Source organism: Pristiophorus japonicus, chromosome 19, assembly GCF_044704955.1.
Source record: "Pristiophorus japonicus isolate sPriJap1 chromosome 19, sPriJap1.hap1, whole genome shotgun sequence".
NCBI lineage: Eukaryota > Metazoa > Chordata > Chondrichthyes > Pristiophoridae > Pristiophorus > Pristiophorus japonicus.
In genome coordinates this window covers 21,704,561-21,723,114 of record NC_091995.1, presented here as the reverse complement: position 1 = coordinate 21,723,114, position 18,554 = coordinate 21,704,561, and the positions used below count along the sequence as shown (strand labels likewise).

The window sequence follows — 18,554 nt, the reverse complement described above, 5'->3', positions numbered from 1 at the left end:
GGGGGGAGGAGAGGACAGATGGGGGGGAGGAGAGGACAGATGGGGGGGAGGAGAGGACAGATGGGGGGGAGGAGAGGAGAGATGGAGGGGAGGGGAGGAGAGGAGAGATGGGGGGGAGGAGAAGACTAATAGAGAGATGGGGGGGAGGAGAGGAGAGATGGGGGGGGGAGGAGAGGAGAGATGGGGGGGAGGAGAGGAGAGATGGGGGGGGAGGAGAGGAGAGATGGGGGGGGAGGAGAGGAGAGATGGGGGGGAGGAGAGGAGAGATGGGGGGGAGGAGAGGAGAGATGGGGGGGGAGGAGAGGAGAGATGGGGGGGAGGAGAGGAGAGATGGGGGGGAGGAGAGGAGAGATGGGGGGGGGGGAGGAGAGGAGAGATGGGGGGGGAGGAGAGGAGAGATGGGGGGGAGGAGAGGAGAGATGGGGGGGGAGGAGAGGAGAGATGGGGGGGAGGAGAGGAGAGATGGGGGGGAGGAGAGGAGAGATGGGGGGGGAGGAGAGGAGAGATGGGGGGGAGGAGAGGAGAGATGGGGGGAGGAGAGGAGAGATGGGGGGGAGGAGAGGAGAGATGGGGGGGAGGAGAGGAGAGATGGGGGGGGAGAGGAGAGATGGGGGGGGGAAGGAGAGATGGGGGGGAGGAGAGGAGAGATGGGGGGGAGGAGAGGAGAGATGGGGGGGGAGGAGAGGAGAGATGGGGGGGGAGGCGAGATGGGAGAGGGGGGAGGCGAGGGCGGGAGGAGGAGAGAGGTGGGGGCGGGGGGAGAGGAGAGGTGGGGGAGGGGGGAGAGGAGAGGTGGGGGAGGGGGGAGAGGAGAGGTGGGGGAGGGGGGAGAGGAGAGGTGGGGGAGGGGGGGAGAGGAGAGGTGGGGGAGGGGAGAGGAGAGGTGGGGGGAGAGGAGTGGGGGAGGGGGGAGAGGAGAGGTGGGGTAGGGGGGAGAGGAGAGGTGGGGGAGGGGGGAGAGGAGAGGTGGGGGAGGGGGGAGAGGAGAGGTGGGGGAGGGGGGAGAGGAGAGGTGGGGGAGGGGGGGGGGGAGAGGAGAGGTGGGGGAGGGGGGAGGGGGGAGAGGAGAGGTGGGGGAGGGGGGGGAAGTTGGGGGAAAGAGACCTGAGGGGTGGGGAGGGGGGAGTGTGAGAAGAGATGGGGAGAGAGAGAGAGAGAGAGAGAGAGAGAGAGAGAACCTTACCCTGCTGAATAAACAGACTCTGCAGTTACATTCACAGCACCAGTTACACTGCTGTGCACTAATACCTACGCTCAGTCCCAATTCAACAATGCGACAGCAGGGGGAGCTGTGGGCTAATAATGTCTGGTCCCAGATTGTGTGTGTCTATTCAGCACCTTTGTAACATGGAGTGTTCCACGCCCCTGCTGCGTGCTGCATTACTGATTCACACGGGGTTTAGATATTTACAGCACGGATGGAGGCCATTTCGGCCCATTGTATCCGCGCCGGCCAACCCAGAGCTATCCAGCCTAATCCTACTTTCCAGCTTTTGGTCCGTAAGCCAGCAGATTACGGCACTTCAAATGCATATCCAAGTACTTTTTAAATGTGCTGAGGGTTTCTGCCTCTACCAACCTTTCAGGCAGAGAGTTCCAGACCCCCACCATCCTCTGGGTTTCCAGATCCCCACCACCATCAGCCAGGCCTTCCTCTCCTGACCCTGATCCAGTGACCACCTCCCTGCTAGACAGGGTGTGCACAGATGTTAGTCAACTCCAGATCAGGGCCATCTGAGATACTCGCCCCCATGACACTCACTGTCCAGGCCTGTACTTCACAAAAATAATTCTTCGATGTGGGCATCACTGGCAAGGCCAGCGTTTATTGCCCATCCCTCACTGCCCTTGAGAAGGTGGTGGTGAGCCGCCTTCTTGAACCGCTGCAGTCCCGTGTGGTGAAGGTGCTCCCACAGGGCTGTTGGGGAGGGAGTTCCAGGATTGTGACCCAGCCACGATGGAGGAACGGCCGATATATTTCCAAGTCAGGATGGTGTGTGACTTGGAGGGGAACGTGGAGATGGTGGTGTTCCCATGAGCCTGCTCACCTTGTCGTTCTAGGTGGTAGAGGTCGTGGGTTTTGGGAGGTGCTGCCGGAGAAGACTTGGCGAGTTGCTGCTGTGCATCTTGTAGATGGTACAGACATTGATGCGGAGATTCAACACCGCCTCCAGTGCGCCAGTGCAGCCTTCGGCCGCCTGAGGAAGTGTGTGTTGGAAGACCAGGCCTTCAAATCTACCACCAAGCTGATGGTCTACAGGGCTGTAGTAATACCCTCCCTCCTGTATGGATCTGAGGCATGGACGATGAATAAAAGGCGCCTCAAGTCGCTGGAGATATATCACCAACGATGTCTCCGCAGGATCCTGCAAATCCCCTGGGAGGACAGATGCACCAACATCAGTGTCCTCGTCCAGGCTAACATCCCCAGTATTGAAGCACTGACCACACTCGATCAGCTTCGCTGGGCAGGCCACATAGTTCGCATGTCAGATACGACACTCCCTAAGCAAATGCTTTATGCGGAGCTCCTTCATGGTGAATGAGCCAAAGGTGGGCAGTGGAAATGTTACAAGGACACCCTCAAAGCCTCCCTGGTAGAGTGCGACATCACCACTGACACCTGGGAGACCCTGGCCACAGACCACCCGAGGTGGAGAAAGTGAATCCGGGAGGGCGTTGAGCTCTTCCGAGTCTCAACGCAAAGTCCGTGAAGAGGTCAAGCGCAGACAGCGGAAGGAGCGCGCGGCAAACCAACCCCACCCACCCCTTCCCTCAACGAATGTCTGTCCCACCTGTAACACGGTCTGTGGCTCTCGTTTGAACTGTTCAGCCATCAAAGAACTCACTTAGGGAATGGAAGCAAGTCTTCCTCGATTCCGAGGGACTGCCTATGATGATGATGGTGATGGTGCACATTGCAGCCACGGTGCGCCGGTGGTGGAGGGAGTGAATGTTGAAGGTGGTGGATGGGGTACCGATCAAGCGGGCTGGGCTGCTTTGTCCTAGATGGTGTGGAGATAAACACGGCTTGTGGCGTGCAGCAGAGACAGGGCTACACCAGCACAGCTCACACTGGCTGCTGTCTGCTGTTGGCCATGTTACGAAAGGCTGAGCTCTATTTTCTGAATCACTGTCGTACACCACTTCACCACCACCGCGCACCACTTCACCACCACCGCGCACCACTTCACCACCACCGCGCACCACTTCACCACCACCGCACACCACCACCGCACACCACTTCACCACCACCGCGCACCACTTCACCACCACCGTACACCACCACCGCACACCACCACCGCACACCACTTCACCACCACCGTGCACCACTTCACCACCACCGTACACCACCACCGCGCACCACTTCACCACCACCGCACACCGCTTCACCACCACCGTACACCACCACCGCACACCACTTCACCACCACCGTGCACCACTTCACCACCACCGTACACCACCACCGCACACCACTTCACCACCACCGTGCACCACTTCACCACCACCGTACACCACCACCGCGCACCACTTCACCACCACCGCGCACCACTTCACCACCACCGCGCACCACTTCACCACCACCGCACACCACCACCGCGCACCACTTCACCACCACCGCGCACCACTTCACCACCACCGCGCACCACTTCACCACCACCGCGCACCACTTCACCACCACCGTACACCACCACCGCACACCACCACCGCACACCACTTCACCACCACCGCGCACCACTTCACCACCACCGCGCACCACTTCACCACCACCGTACACCACCACCGCACACCACCACCGCACACCACTTCACCACCACCGTACACCACCACCGCACACCACTTCACCACCACCGCGCACCACTTCACCACCACCGCGCACCACTTCACCACCACCGCACACCACTTCACCACCACCGCACACCACTTCACCACCACCGCGCACCACCACCGCGCACCACTTCACCTCCACCGTACACCACTTCACCACCACCGCGCACCACTTCACCACCACCGCGCACCACTTCACCACCACCGCGCACCACTTCACCACCACCGCACACACCCCTTGGAACCGCTGCGCTGATTAAATGGACTCAGAGTCTCCCACCGCCCCTCGCCAGCCCCATCATTGCCCCCTGTACTCCAAAGCCTGAATGACACGTCTTGTGTTTCCGGAGCCTTGTGTGCTGGAAGTTCTCGCAGGTTTACCACTCAATCGTGCCTGAACCCCGGCGGAGACCGACCACAGATTGTGTCTCGCTTTACAGCCTCTTCCCACTGGCCGTCACCGAGACTCCAGCAGCTGCTTTCACTGCCACCATTTCGCATTGTGCAAGTGCCATTAATCCGATTCGTTACTGTGAAGCCGAGCTTTCGAGGACAGTATAATCCTATATACAGGATGGTATTGTGTATGTGACCAGCATAATCCTATATACAGGATGGTATAGTGTATGTGACCAGTATAATCCTGTATACCGGATGGTATAGTGTCTGAGGACAGTGTAATCCTGTATACAGGATGGTATAGTGTCTGAGGACAGTGTAATCCTGTATACAGGATGGTATAGTGTCTGAGGACAGTGTAATCCTGTATACAGGATGGTATAGTGTCTGAGGACAGTGTAATCCTGTATACCGGATGGTATAGTGTCTGAGGACAGTATAATCCTGTATACAGGATGGTATAGTGTCTGAGGACAGTGTAATCCTGTATACAGGATGGTATAGTGTATGTGACCAGCATAATCCTGTATACAGGATGGTATAGTGTCTGAGGACAGTGTAATCCTGTATACAGGATGGTATAGTGTATGTGACCAGCATAATCCTGTATACAGGATGGTATAGTGTCTGAGGGCAGTGTAATCCTGTATACAGGATGGTATAGTGTCTGAGGACAGTGTAATCCTGTATACAGGATGGTATAGTGTCTGAGGACAGTGTAATCCTATATACAGGATGTTATAGTGTCTGAGGACAGTGTAATCCTGTATACAGGATGGTATAGTGTCTGAGGACAGTGCAATCCTGTATACAGGATGGTATAGTGTCTGAGGACAGTGTAATCCTGTATACAGGATGGTATAGTGTCTAAGGACAGTGTAATCCTATATACAGGATGTTATAGTGTCTGAGGACAGTGTAATCCTGTATACAGGATGGTATAGTGTCTGAGGACAGTGTAATCCTGTATACAGGATGGTATAGTGTCTGAGGACAGTGTAATCCTGTATACAGGATGGTATAGTGTCTGAGGACAGTGTAATCCTGTATATAGGATGGTATAGTGTCTGAGGACAGTGTAATCCTATATACAGGATGTTATAGTGTCTGAGGACAGTGTAATCCTGTATACAGGATGGTATAGTGTCTGAGGACAGTGTAATCCTGTATACAGGATGGTATAGTGTCTGAGAACAGTATAATCCTGTATACCGGATGGTATAGTGTCTGAGGACAGTGTAATCCTGTATACAGGATGGTATAGTGTCTGAGGACAGTGTAATCCTGTATACAGGATGGTATAGTGTCTGAGGACAGTGTAATCCTGTATACAGGATGGTATAGTGTCTGAGGACAGTGTAATCCTGTATACAGGATGGTATAGTGTCTGAGGACTGTGTAATCCTGTATACCGGATGGTATAGTGTCTGAGGACAGTGTAATCCCCATCCTCAATGATAGCAGAGTCCAGCACGTGAGTGCAAAAGACAAGGCTGAAGCGTTTACAACCATTTTCAGCCAGAAATGCCGAGTGGGTGATTCATTTAGGCCTCCTCCTGAGGCCCCCCCCCAATCACAGAAGCCAGGCTTCAGTGAATTCGATTCACTCCACGTGATATCAAGAAACGGCTGAGTGCACTGGATACAGTAAAGGCTATGGGCCCCGACAACATCCCGGCTGTTGGGCTGAAGACTTGTGCTCCAGAACTAGCCGCGCCTCTAGCCAAGCTGTTCCAGTACTTTAGCCAAGCTGTTCCAGTACAGCTACAACACTGGCATCTACCCGACAATGTGGAAAACTGCCCAGGTATGTCCTGTCCACAAAAAGCAGGACAAATCCGATCCAGCCAAAACCGCCCCATCAGTCTACTCTCAATCATCAGCAAAGTGATGGAAGGTGTTGTCGACAGTGCTATCCATCGGCACTTACTCACCAATAACCTGCTCACTGATGCCCAGTTTGGGTTCTGCCAGAACCACTCAACTCCAGACCTCATTGCAGCCTTGGTCCAACATGGACAAAAGAGCTGAATTTCAGGGGTGAGGTGAGAGTGACTGCCCTCGACATCAAGGCAGCATTTGACCGAGTGTGGCATCAAGGAGCCCTAGTAAAACTGAAGTCAATGGGAATCGGGGAAAACTCTCCACTGTCTGGAGTCATACCTAGCACAAAGGAAGATGGTTGTGGTGGTTGGAGGGCAATCATCACAACCCCAGGATATCGCTGCAGGAGTTCCTCAGGGCAGTGTCCTCGGCCCAACCATCTTCAGTTGTTTCATCAATGACCTTCCCTCCATCATAAGGTCAGAAGTGGGGATGTTCGCTGATGATTGTCCAGTGATCAGTGCCATTTGCAACTGTTCAGATAATGAAGCAGTCCATGCCCACATGCAGCAAGACCTGGACAACATTCAGGCTTGGGCTGATAAGTGGCAAATAACATTCACGCCACACAAGTGCCAGGCAATGACTATTTCCAACAAGCGGGAGTTTAACCACCAACCCTCAACATTCAATGGCATTACCATTGCCGAATCCCCCACCATCAACATTCTGGGGGTCACCACTGACCAGAAACTTAACTGGACCATCTACAAGATGCACTGCAGCATCTCACCAAGGCTTCTTCGGCAGCACCACCCAGACCCGTGACCTTTACCACCTAGAAGGACAAGGGCAACAGGCGCATGGGAACACCACCACCTCCACGTTCCCCTCCAAGTCACACACCATCCTGACTTGGAAATATATCATCATTCTTTACTCGTCGCTGGTCAGAATCCTGGAACTCCCTCCCTAACAGCACTGTGGGAGCACCTTCACCACACGGGACTGCAACGGTTCAAGGCAGCGGCTCACCACCATCTTCTCAAGGGCAATTAGGTATGGGCAATTAGGTATTGCCAGCGACGCCCACATCCCAGGAATGAATTTTTTAAAAATCCTATATACAGGATGGTACAGTGTTTATGGGCAGTATAATCCTATATACAGGATGGTATGGTGTTTATGGGCAGTATAATCCTATATACAGGATGGTATAGTGTTTATGGGCAGTATAATTCTATATACAGGATGGTACAGTGTTTATGGGCAGTATAATCCTATATACAGGATGGTACAGTGTTTATGGACAATATAATCCTATATACAGGATGGTACAGCGTTTATGAACAGTATAATCCTATATACAGGATGGTACAGTGTTTATGGGCAGTATAATCCTATATACAGGATGGTATGGTGTTTATGGGCAGTATAATCCTATATACAGGATGGTATAGTGTTTATGGGCAGTATAATTCTATATACAGGATGGTACAGTGTTTATGGGCAGTATAATTCTATATACAGGATGGTATGGTGCTTATGGGCAATATAATCCTATATACAGGATGGTATGGTGTTTATGGGCAGTATAATCCTATATACAGGATGGTACAGTGTTTATGGACAATATAATCCTATATACAGGATGGTACAGCGTTTATGAACAGTATAATCCTATATACAGGATGGTATGGTGCTTATGGGCAGTATAATCCTATATACAGGATGGTATGGTGTTTATGGGCAGTATAATCCTATATACAGGATGGTACAGTGTTTATGGGCAGTATAATTCTATATACAGGATGGTATGGTGCTTATGGGCAGTATAATCCTATATACAGGATGGTACAGTGTTTATGGGCAGTATAATTCTATATACAGGATGGTATGGTGCTTATGGGCAGTATAATCCTATATACAGGATGGTATGGTGTTTATGGGCAGTATAATCCTATATACAGGATGGTACAGTGTTTATGGACAATATAATCCTATATACAGGATGGTACAGCGTTTATGAACAGTATAATCCTATATACAGGATGGTATGGTGTTTATGGGCAGTATAATCCTATATACAGGATGGTACAGTGTTTATGGGCAGTATAATCCTATATACAGGATGGTATAGTGTATATGGGCAGTATAATCCTAAATACAGAATGGTACAGTGTTTATGGGCTGTATAATCCTATATACAGGATGGTACAGTGTTTATGGGCAGTATAATCCTATATACAGGATGGTACGGTATTTATGGGCAGTATAATCCTATATACAGGATGGTACAGTGTTTATGGGCAGTATAATTCTACACGCAGGAGTGCATCATTGAAAGGTTGAAGTTGCTCCGTTAATTCCCAGCCCCTGTAGACAGACTCTTACCGGTATAAGCGTAGATCCTGTAGTTCGTTTCCACGACGATGTATCCCTGACGGTGCACATCCACCGTACTGCCGGACACTCCAGAGGCCAGGTTAATGGCTAACCGTGTCGGATAGAACCTCCTTGATTTACGCTGTGGTGGGAAGAAGAGGAGACAACTCCTTATGCAGCCTTACAAACAGCTTTACTGAAACACGGAGCATATCGGTGGCACAGTGTCGCACCGAGTTCAACCAACAACTTGCATTTACATGGCGCCTTTAACCTAGTAAAACGTCCCATGGTGCTTCACATGTGCGTTATCAAACAGAGTTTGACACCGAGCCACGTAAGAACGTAAGAAATAGGAGCAGGAGTCGGCCATTTGGCCCCTCGAGCCTGCTCCGCCATTCAATAAGATCATGACTGATCTGATCATGGACTCAGCTCCATTTACCTGCCCGCTACCCATAGCCCTTTACTCCCTTATCGCTCAAAAATCTGTCTATCTCCGCCTTAAATATATTTAAAGACCCAGCCTCCACAGTTTTCGAGGGCAGAGAATTCCACAGATTTACAACCCTCAGAAAATATTGCTCCTCATCTCAGTTTTAAATGGGCAGCCCCTTATTCTGAGACTATGTCCCCTAGTTTTAGTTTCCCCCGAGTGGAAATATCCTCTCTGCATCCACCTTGTCGAGCCCCCTCATTATCTTATACGTTTCGATAAGATCACCTCTCATTCTTCTGAACTCCAATGAGTAGAGGCCCAACCTACTCAACCTATCTTCATAAGTCAATCCCCTCATCTCCGGAATTAACCTAGTGAACCTTCTCTGAACAGCATCCAATGCAAGTATATTCTTTCTTAGATACGGAGACCAAAACTGTATGCAGTACTCAAGGTGTGGCCTCACCAATACCCTGTACAGTTGTAGCAGGAGATATTAGGGCAGATGACCCAAGACTTGGTTAAAGAGGTAGGTTTCAAGGAGGGACGGAGAGGTTTAGGGAGGGAGTTGTGATGAACAGCTGAGCCACAGAGAGCAGAAGGTCGCGCACCAGTTTGATCATCTGTCAGTGGCACGTTGGCCGATGGGCTGTTAGATCTAGGCTCAGCATCCCTTGGACCAGCCAGAGTTTCTACTGCTGCTCGTGTGTAGATTTCCTGCTCAGGAGTCCACATAGCATTGGGTATGGTGCGACGCCCTCCACAGTCAAACAACCTGCCAGCACATAAGGATCTGGTCTCATACACAAAGAATGGCCCTCTTGGCCTACGTGCTAGAGGACAGGCAGAGTGCTTGCAACTAGCAGCACCTCCAAGAGAGAGGTTGAAAGAAAAACAGAAGAGAAATTGGTGGCTAAATGCGTCCAGAAATGGGACCCAGATTTTGGGGCAAACACACGCTTCTGTAAGACCACCACCACCTCCGAGTTCCCCTCCAAGTCACACACCATCCTGACTTGGAAATATATCGGCCGTTCCACTCCCTAACAGCACTGTGGGAGCACCTTCACCACACGTTCAAGAAGACGGCTCACCACCACCTTCTCAGGGCAATTAGGGATGGGCAATAAATGCCGGCCTGGTCAATGATGCCCACATCCCGAGAGTGAAAAATATCTCCCGTCTCTAACTCATCGCCAAATTAACAATGTTACTCGGAGACCCCACCCCCCCTCAACCCCCAGGACAGGTGCAAAAAGAACACAATGGGGCAGTAGATGGCTCTCTTCTGAGGTTGGAGCAGTGTAGAGGGAGCTTTACTCTGTATCTAACTAGTGCTGTACCTGCCCTGGTTTGATGGGACAGTGCAGAGGGAGCTTGACTCTGTATCTAACTCGTGCTGTACCTAACCTGGTTTGATGGGACAGTGCAGAGGGAGCTTTACTCCGTATCTAACCTGTGCTGTACCTGCCCTGGGAGTGTTTGATGGGGTAGTGCAGAGGGAGCTTTACTCTGTATCTAACCCGTGCTGTACCCGCCCTGGGAGTGATTGATGGGACAGTGCAGAGGGAGCTTTACTCTGTATCTAACCCGTGCTGTACCTGCCCTGGGAGTGTTTGATGGGACAGTGCAGAGGGAGCTTTACTCTGTATCTAACACGTGCTGTACCTGCCCTGGGAGTGTTTGATGGGACAGTGTAGAGGGAGCTTTACTCTGTATCTAACCCGTGCTGTACCTGCCCTGGGAGTGTTTGATGGGACAGTGTAGGGGGATCTTTACTCTGTATCTAACCCGTGCTGTACCTGCCCTGGGAGTGTTTGATGGGACAGTGTAGAGGGAGCTTTACTCTGTATCTAACCCGTGCTGTACCTGCCCTGGGAGTGTTTGATGGGACAGTGTAGAGGGAGCTTTACTCTGTATCTAACCCGTGCTGACCCGGGAGAGTTTGGCGGTAGCCACGTGTGGACTATGTCTGTGCCACGGGGATAAGCAGCACACTGCCAGAGATGCTCCTTGTGGTCCCCGTGGGCTGGGTGTGGTGTGTTCACACTCGCCCCTAGTCCAGTCATCCTTACCTTTCTCTGGAAGACGAGTCCGAATTCCCGCAGGTGCTGTAGGAATGTCAACAGGGAGTCACTCATCCCTTCCACTGAGTAATCCTGCAGAGAGTCAGAAAGAGGTGTTAGAAGGAGCAGGAATGCAATGTGGAGTACTCGCCAGTGGCTGGGAGAGCAGAATTAAAGTATCATACAGCAGAGAATTAGGCTGTTTAACAATATGGTTTAAATCGGAAACGGTCACGTATCCCAGCTTGCTTAGCTCCAGACATTTTAGCAAGAGGGTGGATAAAGGTGGCGGCTGTGTGTGTGTGTTTGTGTGAACACACAGTTTGCAAGCAGACAGCGATGTACAGCGCAGATTCACCAGAATACCAGGACTTAGAGGGACAAATTATGAGGACAGGCTGCATCAACTTGGCTTGTAATCACTTGGGTTTGGATGGTTTAAGGGGTTGGTAGAAAGTTGACCATTGCTAGCTGACCATTTTCTCATCACTGTCGGACAAGTTGAAATGTTCCTTGTGGCGTGCTGGCTCTTGAGGAGCTGGCTGGGGCTCGTGTTGTCTGGGATCAGACCGAGCTCGAGCTTGTAGCTGCACAAGGACCAGACACTTAGAATCGTAGGCCTCAGACTCACCGCCCACTGCCGCCGATCTGTTTGGGTGCCAGTTTCCTCTAGGCCTCCCGCCGGCAGGAAGGGAGGCCTGCTAGGAATTGCCCACTGACTGCCACCAGCGTGCAAGGCGCGCAACGTGTCCTCCCGACCTCCGAGCCACCAGATTCCTCCGGGCGGGAGTCAGTGACAGCAGAGGGGGAAGGACTGCTGTGTGGAGGCAGGTCTAACCCAAACGGTAAGCATGAAGACCTGTAAAAAAAGTTAGTAAACTTTTTGCAGCGATTCAGGTGGATGGGGACCCCTGAAAGTTTTCCAGTTTTTTTTTTTATTGTGAGGATTTTAATTTTTTTGTATCCCTCCCCCCAGCCCCGGGCCCGACTCAATCCTCAGCGGCACTTTGGTGAGGTCACCGCAATTGGGAGCTCCCGCCTTCTGCCGCCCAGAGTCAGGGCGTAAGTCAACGTTTTGCCGCCGGCCGGTCTTTACAGATCTTTTGGAGGAATCTCCCTGTCAAAGTACCGCCAGGTCTCTCGGCGGTCCTCTGGGCGGCCCTTAGCTTTCACCAAGTTCGGGCCCAGAGAAACTTGCAGCACGCAAGGAGGCCATTTCGGCCCATCGTGTCCACGCCGGCCGACCAAGAGCTATCCAGCCTCATCCCAACTTTCCAGCTCTAGGTTACGGCACTTCAGGTGCACATCCAAGTACTTTTTAAATGTGGTGAGGGTTTCTGCCTCTACCACCCTTTCAGGCAGTGAGTTCCAGACCCCCACCACCCTCTGGGTGAAAAAAGTGCCCCTCAAATCCCCTCTAAACCTCCCCCCAATTACTTTAAATCTATGTCCCCTGGTTGTTGACCCTTCCGCTAAGGGAAGCATGTCCTTCCTATCCACTCTATCTCAGCCCCTCATAATTTTATACACCGCATTCAGGTCTCCCCTCAACCTCCTCTGTTCCAAAGAAAACAACCCCAGCCTATCTAATCTTTCCTCACAGCTAAAATTCTCCAGACTTACGGTTAACAGATGGTTAACAAGGGGATATGGTCAGGGACAAGGCCAGTATGTACACAATTAGACCGCGGCTTACTAATTATAATTATAGGGCTTGCGGTGAGTGGGTTTTAAAGAGCTCTCAGGATGGCCGGAAGTCCACAGCCGAGCAGGCAGCCTCCAGAGTCAGGAATGATGACCTAAGCCTCGGAAACAGCTTGTACACATTGCTTGTCATTTAATGTAATCTGCAGACAGTCGTATTATAACACATAACTCAGGAAGGCAAACGGAATGTTGGCCTTTATTGCAAGGGGGATGGAGTATAAAAGCAGGGAAGTCCTGCTACAGCTGTACAGGGTATTGGTGAGGCCACACCTGGGGTACTGCGTACAGTTTTGGTCTCCGTACAGGAGGGATATACTTGCACTGTACGGGAGGGATATACTTGCACTGGAGGCAGTTCAGAGAAGGTTCAGGAGGTTTATTCCTGAGATGAGGGGATTGTCTTATGAAGAAAGGTTGAGCAGGTTGGGCCTGTACTCACTGGAGTTTAGAAGACTGAGAGGGGATCTTTTGAAACGTACAAAATTCTGAGGGGGCTCGACAGGGTAGATGCAGAGAGGCTGTTTCCCCTCGTGGGGGAACCTAGAACTAGGGGGCATAGTTTCAGAATAAAGGGATTGCCCATTTAAAACTGAGATGAGGAAGAATTTCTTCTGAGGGTCGTAAATCTGTGGAATTCTGTGCTCCAGAGAGCTGTGGAGGCTGGGTCATTGAATATATTTAAGGTGGAGATGGACAGATTTTTGAGCGATAAGGGAGTAAAGGGTTATGGGGAGTGGGCAGGGAAGTGGAGCTGAGGCCATGATCAGATCAGCCATGATCTTATTGAATGGTGGAGCAGGCTCGAGGGGCCATATGGCCGACTCCTGCTCCTGTTTCTTATGTACGTGTGTAACACTGAAGTGAGGCAATATACATTAAAGCTTGTTGTTGAAAAAAAACATGGGCCCAAATCACCCAGAAGTTATTGTTGCGACAGTAACAGCGGAAAGAAATTGGCCCGTCGTGCTTGTGATGGCTCTTTGGTCAAGCTATCCACTCACCCTGCTCTTTCCCCATAGCCCTGCAAATTTCTCATTGTCAAGTATTGATCCAATTGCCTTTAGAAAGTTACTATCCTGTATTGAATCTGCTCCCACCGCCCCTTCAGGCAGCCCTTTCCAGTTCACAACGACTCGCTGGGCAAAAATAATTTTTTTTTTCTTGCCAATTATCTTAAATCTGCGCCCTCTGGTTACCCTCCTGCCTTTGGAATGGTTTCTACCCGACAGAGGACAGGAAGTCTATGACGGCCTAGTGGTTAAAAGGCACAAAGCAAAGCCTCCCACATTTTGACCCCGAGTGGACGCGGAGTTGGCTGAACCCAGTAGTTACAGCGTGGCAATTGGCTGCGAGAGGGATGGAGTACAAAAGCAGGGAGGTCCTGCTGCAACTGTACAGGGTGTTGGTGAGGCCGCACCTGGAGTACTGCATGCAGTTTTGGTCACCTTACTTAAGGAAGGATATACTGGCTTTGGAGGGGGTACAGAGACGATTCACTAGGCTGATTCCGGAGATGAGGGGGTTACCTTATGATGATAGATTGAGTAGACTGGGTCTTTACTTGTTGGAGTTCAGAAGGATGAGGGGTGATCTTATAGAAACATTTAAAATAATGAAAGGGATAGACAAGATAGAGGTAGAGAGGTTGTTTCCACTGGTCGGGGAGACTAGAACTAGGGGGCACAGCCTCAAAATACGGGGGAGACAATTTAAAACCGAGTTGAGAAGGAATTTCTTCTCCCAGAGGGTTGTGAATCTGTGGAATTCTCTGCCCAAGGAAGCAGTTGAGGCTAGCTCATTGAATGTATTCAAATCACAGAAAGATAGATTTTTAACCAATAAGGGAATTAAGGGTTATGGGGAGCGGGCGGGTAAGTGGAGCTGAGTCCACGGCCAGATCAGCCATGATCTTGTTGAATGGCGGAGCAGGCTCGAGGGGCTAGATGGCCTACTCCTGTTCCTAATTCTTATGTTCTTATGTATGCAACATTCCCTTGGGTGAAAAAAAACCTGCATTTAGATAGCGCCTTTCACGACCTCAGGATGTCGCAAAGTGTTTTACAGCCAATGATCGACTGTTTGAAGTGTAGTCACTGTTGTAATGGTGGAAACGTGGCAGCCAATTTACGCAGCAACAACTTGTATTTATATAGCGCCTTCAACGTGTTCAAACGTCACAAGGTGCTTCACAGGAGTGTTATAAGACAAAACAGTAAATTTTACACCGAGCCAGAAAAGACGAAGTTACGGCAGATGACCAAAAGCTTGGAGCGTCTTGAAAGAGGAAAGCGAAGTGGAGAGGTGGAAAGGTTTTGACAGGGGGTTCCAGAGCTTGGGGCCCAGGCAGCTGAAGGCACGGCCACCGATGGTGGAGCGATTACAATCAGGGATGCTCAGGATGGCAGAATTAGAGGAGCGCAGACTACTTACGCACAGCAAGATCCCACAAACAGCAATGAGCTAATGACTAGGTAATTTTTGTTTTTAATGATGTTGGTTGAGGGATCAATATTGGCCCTTGGACACCGGGAAGAACACCCCTGCTCTTTTCTGAAATAGCGGCCGTGGGATCTTTTACATCCACCCGAGAGGGCAGAGAAAGTAAGCCAGTCTTCCCGTGCCACCATCCATTCACCCCCCGCCTTCCCCCAAACTCCACTGCCCCAACCCCAGGCTCTGAGTAGGGCCTGGTCAGGTTATGATGGCACCTGCAGTTGAATATCTTGCACTCACATGTGTAACAAGGGAATTTCAGACCATGGAACTGGCAAGCCTCAGCCCTTTCAGATTGGGGGGGGGGGGGGGGCGGGGGGTGAAGGAGAAAGAGATAAAAGAGAAACAGGCAAAAAAACCCTGACCAGGAAATGTTTAGAAGCAGAAACCAGCCTGCATTGTTTTTGATAGATCCCCACCCCTGCCCGACTCTCTGTCTTCTCAACCTATTCTTAATCCCCTTCCAACCCTGTGAATCCCCCCTGGCTGTCAGATTTCTGTCTGTCTGGGACTGGGCTGAGCAGAATGTGTGTTCTGTTCTGTATTTATATCCTTCTTGTCGATTTACAAGTGCACTCTTTCTATTGCTGCACCCAAATACAAGTGTTTTCTGCACTGACAGCACTGCTTTCTTCTCTGGGTAGCGGGGACTTGTCTTTTTGGAAGTTAGGACAGGGGGTCCTTGTGAGGGTGTAAATATTTACACATCACAGATAACTTTGAAAAGCACGGAGATGCAGTGCTCGCCTTTGGCAGTTCGTAGTAAAGTAACAATCTCTTTGGTGGCCGTGAGGATTTGCAAATAAGTGCTCCTTCACCTTCTGCTTCTTAGAAACATAGAAAATAGGTGCAGGAGTAGGTCATTCGGCCCTTTGAGCCTGCACCACCATTCAATAAGATCATGGCTGATCATTCCCCCAGTACCCCTTTCCTGCTTTCTCTCCATACCTCTTGATCTCTTCAGCCGTGGCCATATCTAACTCCCTCTTGAATATATCCAATGAACTGGCATCAACAACTCTCTGCGGTAGGGAATTCCACAGGTTAACAACTCTGAGTGAAGAAGTTTCTCCTCATCTCAGTCCTAAATGGCCTACCCTTTATCCTAAGACTGTGTCCCCTGGTTCTGGACTTCCCCAACATCGGGAACATTCTTCCTGCATCTAACCTGTCCAGTCCCGTCAGAATTTTATATGTTTCTACGAGATCCCCTCTCATCCTTCTAAACTCCAGTGTACAAAGGCCCAATTGATCCAGTCTCTCCTCATGTGACAGTCCAGCCATCCCTGCAATCAGTCTGGTGAACCTTCGCTGCACTCCCTTAATAGCAAGAACGTCCTTCCTCACATTAGGAGACCAAAACTGTACACAATATTCCAGGAAGGGCCTCATCAAGGCCCTGTACAACTGCAGTAAGACCTCCCTGCTCCTGTACTCAAATCCCCTAGCTATGAAGGCCAACATACCATTTGCCCTCTTCACCGCCTGCTGTACCTGCATGCTCACTTTCAGTGACTAATGAACCATGACATCCAGGTCTCGTTGCACCTCCCCTTTTCCTAATCTGCCGCCAGCCAGATAATATTCTGCCTTTGTGTTTTTGACCCCAAAATGGATAACCTCACATTTATCCACATTAAACTGCATCTGCCATGCATTTGCCCACTCAACTAACCTGTCCAAGTCACCCTGCAGCCTCTTAGCGTCCCCCTCACAGCTCACACCGCCACCCAGCTTAGTGTCATCTGCAAACTTGGAGATATTACACTCAATTCCTTCATCTAAATCGTTAATGTATATTGTAAAGAGCTGGGGTCCCAGCACTGAGCCCTGCTGCACTCCACTAGTCACTGCCTGCCATTCTGAAAAGGACCCGTTTATCCCGACTCTCTGCTTCCTGTCTGCCAACTAGTTCTCTATCCACGTCAGTATATTACCCCCAATACCATGCGCTTTGATTTTGCACAACAATCTCTTGTGCGGGACCTTGTCAAAAGCTTTTTGAAAGTCCAAATACACCACATCCCTTGGCCACTCTGCTAGTTACATCCTCAAAAAATTCCAGAAGATTCGTCAAGCATGATTTCCCTTTCATAAATCCATGCTGACTTGGACCGATCCTGTCACTGCTTTCCAAATGCGCTGCTATTTCATCTTCAATAATCGATTCCAACATTTTCCCCACTACTGATGTCAGGCTAACCGGTATTTTTTTTATGATTGCTGAGGGAGCTGCACGGCCAACAATGCTGAGAATGAGATGCTGGAGCATCAATGAACCTCCCCATTAAGTAGTGAAAGAAGCCGGTGACAATCAGGAGTTGTGATTAGACTGCACCCAATATTGGTTCAGCCTTTAAGTGTAAACGCTTGGGTTTTTGACCTGATTTAAGACTCCAATCATTTTAGTGAGGACGAATTTTGCGTGCAGGCTAGAGCATTTTCGGCCGACGCTAATTCCCCGTCTTTTGTCCGAACACAGCCCATTCATTGGCTAGAACCAATTTCTGGCCCCCTGTTTCTAAGCCTAGTGTGGAGTTATCAACGCTAGCACTGACCAGCTGGGTCGAATGGCCTGTTTCTGTGCTGTGGACGCAATACAAAAACATAAGAAATAGGAGCAGGAGTAGGCCATTTGGCCCCTCGAGCCTGCACTGCCATTCAATAAGATCATGGCTGATCTGATTATATCGTGACTGCAGTTATACTGTCTGCATGCCTCGCCTCTTCTGGGCTCCAAACTCACGCCTCTGCTGGGCCCTGATCATGTCCCTCATCATGTCCCTCGACAATCTCTCGCCGCTCCTTCTAATACTATCCTGCTGACTACATTGCCACGTTTAGTATGCAAGGCGAGGCGAGGGCCCAGGGGCAGCACGGGCCAGCCCACACTGCGATATGTGTGTGTACTAGGTCCGTGCAGCAGAGCTGGTCTCCAGTCGTCCTGGTTAATCCTTGCCACGGGACCAAGACCTAGCTCTGTCGAGCCCGTGTGGTGGCTGGTGTGCAACGGCCACCACATGTTAAAAAAATCCACGCACAGGCACCTTCCACCCTTCAACATGTAGTTCTGGACCTGGAATTTTAGTTCCTTCATTGAAACACCTGTGAACATTTTGACGTGGAAGCAAGTCATCCTCAATTCGAGGGACTGCCTGTGATGATGATCTGTGATGGCGACTGTCTGCAGCGATGTTGCTCAGTGGTAACGTATCCCACAGCTCTTTGGGTGAAAAGATGAACCTCTATGTGTTGTGTCAACTGGGCGCATTCAGATGGCTGAAGGAGCGCTGATTGCATTACAGATTCCCCACCGCCAGGAACCCCCGCCACAGCACCTCCTCCAAAGCATTGCCTCTCCCCCAGCGCACCTCTCCTCCCACTAGTGCTGGGGGGGGGGGTGGGTGGGAGTC

The 18,554-nt window shown here is 50.8% G+C and overlaps 1 protein-coding gene across 2 annotated transcripts in view; it reads right to left on the bottom strand.

The window, feature by feature from the left end:
- gtf2h4 (general transcription factor IIH, polypeptide 4) overlaps positions 1 to 18,554 on the bottom strand; it is a 103,140-nt gene that overhangs the window by 9,671 nt on the left and 74,915 nt on the right. For both annotated transcript variants that reach the window (XM_070861377.1, XM_070861376.1), the window contains exons 9-10: positions 10,951 to 11,034; positions 8,446 to 8,578 (exon numbers count right to left, since the gene is read on the bottom strand). In XM_070861377.1, coding sequence (XP_070717478.1) covers positions 8,446 to 8,578; positions 10,951 to 11,034 — 217 coding nt within the window. The remainder of the gene's footprint in view (positions 1 to 8,445; positions 8,579 to 10,950; positions 11,035 to 18,554) is intronic.